This window comes from Coffea eugenioides, chromosome 11 (genome assembly GCF_003713205.1).
Source record: "Coffea eugenioides isolate CCC68of chromosome 11, Ceug_1.0, whole genome shotgun sequence".
Taxonomy (NCBI): domain Eukaryota; kingdom Viridiplantae; phylum Streptophyta; class Magnoliopsida; order Gentianales; family Rubiaceae; genus Coffea; species Coffea eugenioides.
The window spans coordinates 4,563,176-4,576,222 of NC_040045.1; the positions used below are offsets into that span (position 1 = coordinate 4,563,176).

The 13,047-nt window shown below is 37.0% G+C and overlaps 2 protein-coding genes across 3 annotated transcripts; one reads left to right on the forward strand and one right to left on the reverse strand.

The window, feature by feature from the left end:
- Positions 1 to 2,307: 2,307 nt before the first annotated feature.
- Positions 2,308 to 5,338, forward strand: LOC113751842 (gibberellin 2-beta-dioxygenase 8-like). The gene is made up of 3 exons (XM_027295991.1): positions 2,308 to 2,795; positions 3,721 to 4,042; positions 5,096 to 5,338. Exons 1-3 carry the CDS (start codon positions 2,308 to 2,310, stop codon positions 5,336 to 5,338), a joined length of 1,053 nt encoding a protein of 350 aa, XP_027151792.1.
- Positions 5,339 to 6,165: 827 nt separating this feature from the next.
- On the reverse strand, positions 6,166 to 12,924 carry LOC113751688. 2 transcript variants are annotated; one of them, XM_027295786.1, is made up of 14 exons: positions 12,772 to 12,924; positions 11,357 to 12,032; positions 10,909 to 11,121; positions 10,445 to 10,649; positions 10,072 to 10,147; positions 9,802 to 9,937; positions 9,581 to 9,685; positions 9,280 to 9,360; positions 8,624 to 8,713; positions 8,478 to 8,543; positions 7,913 to 7,969; positions 6,896 to 6,973; positions 6,762 to 6,809; positions 6,166 to 6,636 (listed from the first exon to the last, which is right to left on the reverse strand). In XM_027295786.1, the coding sequence occupies exons 2-14, from the start codon at positions 11,981 to 11,983 to the stop codon at positions 6,565 to 6,567; spliced, it is 1,854 nt and encodes a 617-aa protein (XP_027151587.1). In that variant the 5' UTR covers positions 11,984 to 12,032; positions 12,772 to 12,924; the 3' UTR covers positions 6,166 to 6,564. The 2 variants fall into 2 exon arrangements, with proteins under 2 accessions (XP_027151587.1, XP_027151586.1); XM_027295785.1 differs by having other exon boundaries at positions 9,280 to 9,363.
- Between the last annotated feature and the right edge of the window lie 123 nt (positions 12,925 to 13,047).

Sequence of the window (13,047 nt, forward strand, 5' to 3'; positions counted from 1 at the left end):
TATGCTGATCTTGGGTAGTTATCTGATCCATATAAAGCAAGATCTCAAACTGATTATTTATTTACGTGTGGCGGTACAGTTGTTTCTTGACGATCTACAAAATAATAATTAGCCGCCACTTCATCAAATTACTGAAATAATAGCAATTCATGAGAATAGTCGAGAATGTGTTTAGCTAAAATCAATGACCTACTACATTCAAAAGAGTTGTGGGTTATCCTCCAAAAAAAAAAAATCCTCCAACTGTATTATATGAAAATAATGCAACTTATATAACCCAATTGAAATGAGGATATATTAAAGGAGATAGGACGAAAAATATTTCACCAAAATTCTTCTTTACTCATGATTTGCAAAGGAAAGATGAAATTGATGTGCAACAAATCAGATCAAATCATAATTTGACAAATTTTTTTGCCAAGGCATGGTTGACTGCAACATTTGAGAACTTGGTGAAGAATGTTGGAATGGATTGGCTAAAAGATCTCAAATGATGCTTTGCATTAGGGGGAGAAATTAATACACAAGAATAGTGTACTCTTTTTCCTTCACTAGAGTTTTTATCCCACTGAATTTTTCTCTAATAAGGTTTTAACGAGACATATTCTTTGTGTAATGGATATCAAGGGGGAGTGTTATGAAACAACTAAAGATGTGAATGTCCATTTGTATTCCCAAGAAGGTTGATTCATAATTATCCACCAGATTCATTAATACATTGAATGAAGTAGATACATTGGATGAATCCTTTCAACTCATTTATGGAGCTATTCAATTGAGGTACTTGAAGTACTAAATTTATGAATGAGTGTTTAATAAGGTTCATATACTTTTGATTTTATTTTACCTATATATAGAGGTATCATAACCTCTCTTTGTAACAACAACAAGAACAACTTTTGATCAGTTGAAATAATAAGAAAACAATTCTCTATTCTCTCTCTACTTCTTACTCTAATATTTCAATCCCTATTTTAATAGTTTATTTTATTAATTTCACAACATACAATGCCTTAGTCAACTACTTGTTATGATATATATATATCTAACAAATAAAGTACAACTCCTAATTGAGAAACTTCTTCTTTCCAAGCTTGTTTTGAAAAGAGTCGCATATAAATTACAAATTGAAATGCAATCAAGTACACACACACACTTATGTATCATTTTATTGTGAAGACAGACTCGATATATATAGTTCATCTTGGCAGCCATTTACGTAATCACGTACATAATGCTATATCATTGTATATATATATATATGTGTATATCTCCACGAATTAAGTGGATGCACTTTCACAAGATTGATTCTATTGATTGTAGATCAATTAGATACCAAAAGGTTTGAGGCTTCCTCCTTTAATTGAATTGTTCTAATAATCTCGTCCTATCAAACTATGACTTATATATATATATATATATAGTGATTGAAGGGCGGAAGGGAACCGTTTTAAGAATATATGTTCTTCAACAACCGCTTGAGAAATGTTGATTGGGGTATACATTGAGGGTAGTGTGTGTATATATATATATATATATATATATTGTGGTAAAATCCAACTAATCATTTGTTGATGCATGTATAAAGTTTGGTATCCCAAAACCGATATAATTTCCATTAAAAAAAAAACGTACGACGTTTGAATGAGAGACAATTAAGACTTTGAATGAGAGTGACAGTATTGTAATTAGTTTGACAAAAGAAACTTCAAAGCTTAAACAACGTGAAATCTCATAAATTAACACCGACTTCTTCTTGATGCCTATGGAATCATAAGAAAACGCGGTTCCTGCACAAGCATATTCGATTCGACCATTTCATAAATATTTGGAGCTTCTTCTGATAATAATCAAAGTCAAAGATGAACCTCATTAATTAATCAGGCCTGGATTGACACAGTTTTTTTTTTTTTTTCTGGGATTTGGTTTTATGATGATATTAAAAAAAAAAAAAAAACAGACTTGGTCTAATAATTGGATGATTAGCATATATATATATAGTAACAGAAAGACATCAGCCTTCCTTGATCGACAATTGTCACAATTTGGAGTTTCCTCCTTTGTTTTGTTCCCCTTGTGCTCTTTGACATTTGCCCCTACCTCCCATGCCATTGCCATATATATAAATACCACCTCTTCTATCTTCATTTCCAGTATATATGCCCTCGATTTGTTTTAGCCAACTTAATTTGCAGTTCATGAGTAATATATATAGCCAACTCGTAACATTAATTAGCCAACCCGCAGTATTTTTACACAAATACTGCATAAGTTGAAGTTTGTCCAAATAAATACTTGAAAAAAAAAATGATCGAGTACTCCAACTCCAACCCCCCTCTTCTTCAGGACTATGCACAACTCGTCCATAAACTGCAAAGCCATGTAGGAGTTGATCAATGTGAAGAAGAAGGAATGATGATGATGATGGTGCAGGAGGAATGTGAACTACCCCTGATAGACCTCGGCGTGCTCATCACTAGTGAATCATCATCAGATGAAGCAAGCAAGCGGGAGTGCATGGCGAAAATCGCCAAGGCATCGTCAGAATGGGGGTTTTTCCAAGTTGTCAACCACGGAGTGAGCTCTGAGCTGCTGCGAAAGATGAGGGAAGAACAGATTAAGCTGTTTCGGGCGCCCTTCGAGAAGAAAGCCTCGTCTGGGCTGCTTAACAATTCATACAGGTGGGGAACTCCGACAGCTACTTGTCCCAAGCAGTTCTCCTGGTCTGAGGCCTTCCATATTCCCCTCGCCAAGATTTCAGACCAAGCCTCTTATGGAGACTTCACCTCTTTAAGGTACTACTTAATAATTAGTCATTAATACATACATACATACATATATATATATAGTAGGTACCAACTGCTAGCTAGTATAATTAATATTCTAGGCGTGCATGCATCCGTACCTCAAAACACAAATTCTTTATTCCACTGGCATCAATTCTTGCTCTTGGTACATATATATATTTATATATAGAGAGAGAGAGAATTCTGCAATGCAGTATATATAAACAGTAGTTAACCACCAGCCTTTTGGCTGCTGACCACTACCAAAGCATTAAAGTTTGGTGGTGGTGAACCCTGCCTCTCACCAATTGTCACACATTAAAAGTGGCTTTGCTTAAAAAAATTCAGGCGGGTGCGTAGAGTACCCGTTTGGTCTGGTGGTGTTTCAATTCCTTTCGAGTTACCCCCGAGCCTCCTTATGTCCGCCCCCTCCCCCTAGTGTAGGATAAATTAGGTTATACAACAGTTATCGTCTCTGGAAAAAATATATATATAAACAGTAGTTGACCTTATTTAGGCAGGAAAATTAATCATAAAACATAATGGAGCACATATGATTATGATTATAGTATAATAACAAAATAGTTTTTCATCTACTACCTACGCTGCGGACTCTTGTAATAATGTCAATAGTAGCATGCCAAGCCAGGTTGCCCATCAAAGATCCTGCTAACTAAGCCCCATTAATTTCCTATGTAAAATTATATATCACTACATAAAGCTAAGTATAAAAAGGGTACACTTACACGTGCATAAATTTTTACATTACATATTTCTTCACTAGCTACCTCTTATATTCAATCTAATTATATCTACTTTGTCCATGATTGATTGCTAAGCATAATGGCATATTGGAAATGAAAAAAAATCGTCATGTATCGTTGGTGATGGATATATATTAGGCAGTAATTGAGTCTACATGGGTGCACCGTAGGGAAGTGATGGTGGAATATGCAGAAGCAATGCAAGGAGTAGCCAAGCTATTGGCTGGAGTGCTGGCAATGAAGATGGGCCGTCCAAAGCAAGTTCTGGAAGAAATATGCGATGAAAACACATGCTTCCTTCGCTTGAATCGATATCCTGCCTGTCCAATTTCACCGGAGATTTTTGGCTTAGTACCCCACACGGATAGTGATTTTCTTACCATCCTTCATCAGGATGAAGTTGGCGGACTTCAACTCATGAAGGATTCCAAATGGGTTGCTGTCAAACCCAACGCAGACGCACTCATTGTCAACATTGGAGATCTCTTCCAGGTACCATTTAGGTTAATTTCTAGAAACTTTGAAAACCATAAAAAAAAAATGTTTACATAGCTATCACAAGCCTGTGGTCGTGTACAAGTCACCTGAATTTGTTAGTTCAGCCAAATCTTTTTCGGTAGACTAAAGAACATTGTCATTTTCAAGGTTGAATGAAATAGCTAGCAAGGGATGCCTAAAACAAAATTATAGCTGTTAATTAACAAAGGGCTGCTTTCCCCTGCCCCGATCATGGTCACAACTCAGAGATGTGGTCAGTCACTTTCAAGATTAGTACGTACTTATAATAATATTTCCATGAAAAACAAGCGCACGAGAGATGATTGATTTGATGGGCTTTTTCATAGTGAGTGCTAGTTCATCTTGGAGTCATCAATTGAAAAAAAACATTTATTTTTGGAATCTTGTGTCTGTCCATTTTTCGATTTTTTCTTCAAGCGCTGCCAAAACCCTACTTTAATTTTGGTCTGCAAGCTGCAGAGGTCCAATGCTTTGTTTTTAAATAATTATGGTCCAAACTTGCTCTGTCTGAGTCATCCTATAACTACCTTTTGTCTTTGTTTTTTGTTCTCTTTCTGGGTTTTTCCAAAAAAAAAAAAAAAATTGCATGAAAATTAACAAGATAACGAAAGCACGCAGGCATGCATGCATGACAAGCGAGCGGGCGGGAACAGTCATTTTCCCAAGCAAATGACTAATATGATCAATGGAGAAGGTTGCGTTGGATGTTAAGGTGGAAAGAATCATAAGTAAATAGTAATGCATAAAAATTAACAAGATAACGAAAGCACGCAGACATGCATGGCAAGCGAGCGGGCGGGAACGGTCACTTTCCCAAGCAAATGACTAATATGATCAGTGGGGAGGGTTGCGTTGAATGTTAAGGTGGAAAGGATCATTGATAATGCCCTTTTGAAAATTATGGTGTCCTTAATTTGGCCTAAGCTGCAGATTCTGAGTGACACGCATATTACCTATACTTTATTGTTTTGTGGGGTAGCCAGTACTAATTTCTAAAAAATGCATGCATGGGGGCGCATGGTGCAGGCTTGGAGCAATGATGCGTACAAGAGTGTAGAGCACAAAGTGATGGTGAAGAGGAAGGTGGAGAGATTCTCAATTGCGTATTTCCTGTGCCCTTCCTACGAATCTGAGATTGGCAGCTGCAAACGGGAGCCTTCTGCCTCCGTCTACAAGGCCTTCACGTTCGGCCAATACAGACACCAAGTCCGCGAAGATGTCAAATCCATCGGCCACAAAGTAGGCCTTTCCAGATTTCGAGTACAATAATAACTTTGGTATTTTATGTACTTAATTTCTTTGGTATTTGTATTGATTTATTCTTTCTTTACTTGTCATTTGTTCTTATTACGAGATCTATGGCAAAGAATGAAGATGCAATTATATATAGTTTAAGGGTTAAAAACAAAAAAGCCCCATGTGCTAAGCCTAATACACAGAAAAGCCCCCCATGGTTTCAAAATATACAACACGACCCCTCATGCTTTGAACTAAATTGTAAAGATGACGGAATCCGTTAAACTTAACGGAAATGGTCAAAATGACCAAAATACCCTTACATAATTAAACAAAAGACAGCTCAAAAAAATCATTTGTTTTATTTTCTAAGTAGAGAGAATTGAGAGTTAAGGGGTAGAATAGGTATATTTGATAAAAATTAGGTATAAAAATTTTTTTTTAGGTTCCAATAAGTCATTTCCGTTAAGTTTAACGGATTCCGTCACCTTTACAATTTAGTTCAAAGCATGAGGGGTCGTGTTGTATATTTTGAAACCATGGGGGGCTTTTCTGTGTATTAGGCTTACTACAGGGGGCTTTTTTATTTTTAACCCATAGTTTAATGATCTATATTACATGTGCTTGCATATCATTTTGATTTTTCCCCTCAAAGTCTAACAAAGAAAATCATTTTCAATTAAGCCGTCTATTATCTGATTTTGCAAACGCTATTGTTTAAAGTGAAATAGTGTGTGTCAACTAATTGCACTTATCACATTGGACGTCCATATTTTTAACCATGAATGTGCCTGACTATCACATTGGACGTCCATGTTTTGGTTAAGAGGGCTAAACCATCGAAAACTGCTTCGCGTGGCTGGCTCCAACCAAATTTTCTATACACAGTCAATTGAATTGAATGTTAAATGTTAAGGAGGCGAATGATTTTTGCAGTTCAAATAAATACCTTGATGCTGTCTTCAATCACATGTAGAAGTTGCCAACAGGAACGAAATGCATGAGTTGGCGGTCCATTGCATTGGGGGCGGGATTTACCGAGTGCGCACTCTCGAGTAGCAGCTGCGAGTTCCTTTGTCAACCAAAAAAAAAGAAAAAAGGAACGAACTACACGTACACAAAAATTTCCCAACATAAGAGACGTGCAATTTCTCTTTACAAACAAACTGCAGTTCCTTGCCTAAAGAGTGTGTGGTTTCTATCGAACTTGTATACTGAAATCAAGGTGTTATGTGTTCTTCTTTAATGAATCGAGCTTTTTATGTGTTCTTCTCTAGAACCGAAAGTGCTGGTGTCAAATAGTTATTTGCTTTGTCAGGTAAATGTGCAACCTGCCAGGAGAAAAAATAAAATCTGAGACACAACATTTAGCAAGGCACAAGCCGAGATAATTTCTGAAAATTGGATACAAGAACAAACAACAGCTAAACAGTGGCTGGCTTCTATACACCCTTACCAATTCGTATAGTTGTTTCCCAGGCTCAGCCACATACTCATAACAGACCTTGGATTCCACCAGAGAATTTAGTTAGATAATATGATGATTAATAGAATCAAAGCAAAAAAAATAAATTAATACTGTCTACTCACATCAAAGCTCTTGTTCCTTGCAGTTGAATCATGCAATGCCTTGACACAAATATCGGCCACATCAGCACAGCTTATTCCCTGCATGATTATCATGCATGTTAAGCTCACAAAAAAGGCTGCTGCAATACAGCTTTAGCAAAGCAAGGCCAAGACACAAACACAGCTCTGGTCATAAATACTTGAGTCGAGCTCTGGTTGACAAGAGCCATTTAAGATTGGTTAGTGTCAAACACAAAACTAGATACTTTGTTTGCTATTCAACCTCAGTTCAGTAAATATACAACTTTAAACTGATACGTAGAAGTGTCAAGCTACTCCAGCTCAGCTAAGCTTCAGTTGAGTCTCAATATTCAATGTCTTAAAGAACACAAATCAAAGCTTCAAATGTTTGGCTCTTTCAGGCAAGTTTATACCAGCCAAGACACAGTACACCCAAAGTATCGTGAAACTCAAATTCATATAATGTTCGATTTGTCAAGTTTATACCAGTAAAGCCAAATCAGACCCAAAGTATGGTGAAAATCAAACTCATATAATGGTTGATTGGGCATATATTCAAGCTCAATTAGCTTTAGCTTGATACACCTTGATTAGCAACCTTAATTCAATATCCCTCTGCCAGATATATGTTACAATATATTCTTCATTGAACTCTATCCAAATCCCTATGCTTTAATTTATAAAACCACAATTTACCAATAGCAATGACTATCACAAGTGTATATCTTATGCACAAGCACATATATAGATATATAGTATAAGTTTAAAGATCATGCATTTATAAAATTAAAAAGAATAAACATACTCTATTGGTGCTAGCTCACAAGTTCTGGGCTGAAATATTCATTTGATTCAAAATAAGCACACGACTAAATTGAATCACCGAGATTCTATTACAATTCATCTGCAAGCTCAGCAAGTTTCTAAGAGAATGAAAGCCGAAACTACTCATGAGAGGCGTGATTCATTTGTAGAACCAATAGCAATACACTAGTGTGAGAAATTGGTTTATCTTACCTGAGATATCCTGTTTCCCTGGTCAAAAATGAGAGCCCGCTGCCCACCTGGTTCTTCCTACAAAGAATCAATCTGCACATATGACTTGACTGATAGAACAAAACATTCTTGAACTTTTCAGAGTCAAATGAATTTAATAAACTATCAAGAAATCAAAAAGAGGAAAAAATGAACTATCATGATAAAGGATCAGATTCAAAGTCTTGACAGTCTGAAATTTTGTTGCCTTCCCAAGCTTGTATATAAATGCTTTCAGGCATAAATACTTTTTAGTGCTAAGCAAAGCAATTTCTAAAATAATCTTATCAATGAAAACTTAGCACAACCAACATATTCCTCCCCTTTCTCTATTTTTTTAATTGAATGAAAATTAACTTCAACTTCACCAGTTGTACATGGTACAAACTGATTAGGTATGTCGTCTGAACTGGCAGTAGATGATTTTGACAAATGGTTGCCTTTGAACATTCTTAACTTAGGCTGCTTGATACTAGTATGACTAAATGGTTGAATCATCTTAATTCTGAGGAGATCCACAAGTAAAAATAATTTTTAGAAAGCTTACCATCAGAGGACCCGGACGAATAATAGTGTACCCAAGGCCTGATCTTCTCAGTGAATCTTCTCCTGCCTTTGGGAATACGAAAAGCAGACAGTCAGCTCTTCTAAAAGCATAACAAGTTCCAAAAGCTTTTATAAGATAGACCAAACCTTCTTAGCTCTCAAGACCTGCTCCCTTCTGTTGGGTTCCATTCCTGATCCAGTACATGAAACCAAGACAAAATCCGTCTCTTGTCCAGTCTGCAAGTATGGATATTCTTCTACTTAGAAATGAGTTATTGAAGTTCAATTTCATTGAAGATGTTTCACTGTTGCCAAAGTACTCATTGGTGAATTGCAGAACCATGCAGACAATTTAATGACATGATAAAGCTTTAGATAAATATCAGCAAAAATGTAACTCAACCAAAAATTTCTTTCTGCATGAAAAACCGAAAAGCCAAGCTATTCATTCACAAAAACCGGTGAAACCAATCATTTCAAACATCCTACAGAGCACGAACACTTAGATGTTATTATCTTCTTGCATTTGTATTAAAAGCAAATTATAAACATAATCTGTCTGGCAAGCAAATTTATATGTCTCCATGTTCGGTATAAATAGGAGCCTTTGCAGTTTGAGAAACCAAACCATTTTTAACTCCAGCTTTCACCGTTTTAGTAGTTTGTGCCCTCTAATTAATAAAAAAAAAAATGAACAGAATGGCAAAATTGTTGGAATAGTAACATCATAAGCTAGTATCCAAATAAAGAGTAACGATTTTGTACAGTTACAAACTGAAAAGAAAACATATTGTATCACTTACAGGCAAAGCTTTGATGTACTCCAACATTAGTTTAAAACTTCTTAAGTCTTGCTTCACTCCATTAGGGCTCTCAACAGGTTTCTGCTGCGACAGTTCAAATGAAAACATCAAAAGGCACACAAGGCTTACTTGGATCAAGCTCAATACTTGTTTAGTGTTCTTTTCTTCTTCTTCATGAAAATCTCGTTTATTTTCATCTAGTCTTGACTTTCTCCTTTATATTTTTTCCCTCTTTTTGGTGACATACAAATCTGTTTATTGACAAAGAGAAGATTGGAACTGATTCGCTTTCCACACGAACCTGTCTTCTTGGTTCAAAACGTATGATTAAAGTATGTACAAGAAATGGATCCAATGGTGGATCATCTGGTTTCGCTGGTCGAAAGGATGAAAATGGCACTCTCACCTGTTAGTATGAAAAAAATACTAATATGATGTGACCACGAGTAAGAGTCAATTGAATACATGATTATCAATCAAATTTCACATTTCCCTTGATGGGAAAATGGAGATTCATCTCACCCTGCAAAATCCAGCTTTTGTGCTGATTCTTGCAAAATATATTTTGCTTTGAGTTGTGTCTGCAGATGGACCAGCTTCAAGGATAAATATATAAGACCGCCCATTTCCACCGACAGATAGTACTAGACCCTCATACCTGAACACAATATACATACATAAGATAGAACGATCACTGAATCGCTACAGTATATCAAATGTACAAAGAATAAATTATTAGCATGAAGTACTTGAAGTTATTACGTATGAAAGGATTATACAACTTCTGGTTACCTGTCAAGTGTGGAACCCAGAGGAAGTGAAAGCTTCTTTACCAACTCCACATAGCCACCTCGGGTGAAGACATACCCTTTTTTGGAAACAAACAAACAGAACCAGAATAAGATGAGACAACATCAAATATTTCATTCACTTGGAAGAAAGACTTTTGTCATTCATATTGTTGAGCACATTGTCAGGTTAATTCAAATGTGTCACCTTGGTCCTTAAGTGAGTCTCCATCAATACATAGTTCTCATTTCCAATTTTCTTTTACCAAAGAAGTTCAATAAGTAGGAAAAGTAAAAATAGGCTGTCCTAATGGCAGCATTCAAATACACTTTCAGGTCAAAATCTGTTAATTTAACCTGATCGCCACCAAGAGTACCTGAAAAAATTGCAGCTCCATTCTCTGTGTACTCAAATTTTGCATCCATCCCTCCATCATATTTAGAAGCAATAACATCTTGGAAGTATGTCCCTTGACGAACTTCCCACCCCTCCAGTGAATCAGCAGACTTGAACTTTGCAATTAGCAGCTTGCTTTTGCTGCTTTTTCCTGCTCGTAGTTGAGCTAGTTCATTATTGTAGTCCTGTTTTGTGCCACACAACAACGAAATATATTACTTTTAGTTTTTAGTAGAATAAAACAATCACAGAATATGAACATGATGACTTGAAGTACCAGCCGCTTACTGTAATGCTTACAAGCATAACCTTACAAGTATTTAAGCAACTGCTTGATCATGCTCCAACTTTTTACATGAGCATTTTATTAAAGCAAGCACACATGCATGGAAATTCTGAGAAATTTTTCATGGTTGATAAAGAGTCTGTTGAGGGGGAGGATACCTGAAATGCCTTGGCAATATTGTAAACTCCTTCATTATCGACCCTGTTCAGATCCCCAGTGATTGAGGAACGAGCTGTAGCGCAAAAGATAATTTTGTTACAACCTTCTACAGCAGTCTTGAGACTAGAAGGATCACCAACATCCCCTGTGACTATTTCAACAGAAGTTGGCAGCATATTCAGCACATCCTTATCGGCTTTCCGGACTAGAGCCTGGTGAAGAAGATTGGAAAGTTCGTGAATGAGATAAAGAGTATATCTAAAATTGAGAACTTAAATGATAAAAAATGCAAACAAACAGATTAATAAGATTAATGCTTGAAACCTCCCAGCAAGATGCCCGTCCATTTTCCTCTATGCATTACATGAACTAATTGAAAAGAATACCACCTTAACATTCTACTACTACTTATCAGCAGAAGGTTTAAATACAAAATAGCAATGAGACCTTGACAGTGTATCCCCTCAACATGAGCTTGCGGACAACTATGCGACCAACTCGACTGGTGGCACCAACGACAAGGACAGTGGTATTCTGAGCACCAGGAATGGCAAACTCACACATTGGACCACTCTCGCCAATAAGAAGACTCATCTCATCATTGGTGCGGGTGGTCCTAGAGATCTGTCCCAATCCAGAGAATTTACGCCACACCTCATCAAAGATCTGCCGTGAACGCCTGCCCAACCCAATTGGGTTAACATCATCCAGCGTCTTCATTACTGACACTGAGGAAGATGGCTCTTGCTGGGATACTTGTAACTCAGGGACATCCACTTTATCAACTTCCTTCGTATCTGTATTAATCAACTTCTTTCTCTTCTTCTTCTTCTTCTTCTCATTCGTTATCTTTCCACTGTTAGATCCATCCCCACAAATAACCAACAGGCCAGAGCGTCTGTGAGCTGCAACATTCCAACTACCACACCTTGTTGCAGTTGAGTAGTAAAGAGAAAGGTGGCCTAGTTTGAATTGAGATGAAGTTCTGATTTCCTGTCTTGCACCGACGTCGATGCCAAACCCAAGAGTGCGAGCAGGTGCGAATGAGGAAGTCGCAGCAGCAGCAGCACACATTTTGTCATAACACGTAAAACTTCTAACTTTGTGGCACCAGCAAAAGAGCCTAATCAATTTAACACGAAGAACTCAATCGGACAGTAATAACTACAGAGTAAAAGAAACTTAATTCAAGAAAAACTGCATCCCTAGGACAGGAATCAATCATCTTTGTTAGGAATAGGATGTAATCTCTCTGCATATAATATACGTCCGAAGATGCCTCACTGGTTACATATCATTCAATACAGGAAAAGCAGCTAGAACACTAATGCCAGCATGGAAAGAATAACGTAAAGATAGATTGCCTGTTTTGCAGACGAGGGAAATGAATATAATGCTTGTAACTTGGTGAAGAACAAGCATTTGCATATTGTTGGATGGGTGATCATATCTATGGACACTAGACATGCTTTCTTTACACTAGTGCCTTTTCTCATGATCAAATGCAAATGTAATTGAGTGCACAAATTGGCAAGAAACTACAAGAACTGAGTCAGCAGAAGAGTATCTGATTAAAGGCGAAAATTGCACATTGATTGGATCAAAATTGGAGGAGCAAGCAACCGGCAGCAGCAACTTAAGGGACAATTGCAAATTCATGCACACAGAATGAATCAGCATAAGAATTTTCACAACAATTATACTCCTTAAAGAACAAGAAGTATTCTAGTAACTCTCTATACTTAAAGAACTAAGGATAGGATGAATTGGTGAGGCCTTCGACAGCCATGATCATCATGATCATCATATAACTTTGCAAGCAGCAAATGCTCTACTACTACTATTCCGGCGAACCAACCTACCTGATTCAGCTTCTCCAACAGAGTGTATCAGCGTTGCGTTGGTATCTCCGGCGGTGGGAGGGGGATGACGTGGCAGCTGCTCAGCCAGGACGGAGGAGTTGGGAGGTCTGTCTGGTGAGTGAAGTGAATGACGGTGGAGGAGAACGAAAGACGGTCACTCAGCTCAGGATGACGATAAAAAAAAATAAAAAATAAAAATTAAAGTTGGGGCCCAAACTCTTTTGTTCATGTGGTCAGCGTTTTTTTTTTTTTTTTTTTTTTTTTTAGCGAGGGAGG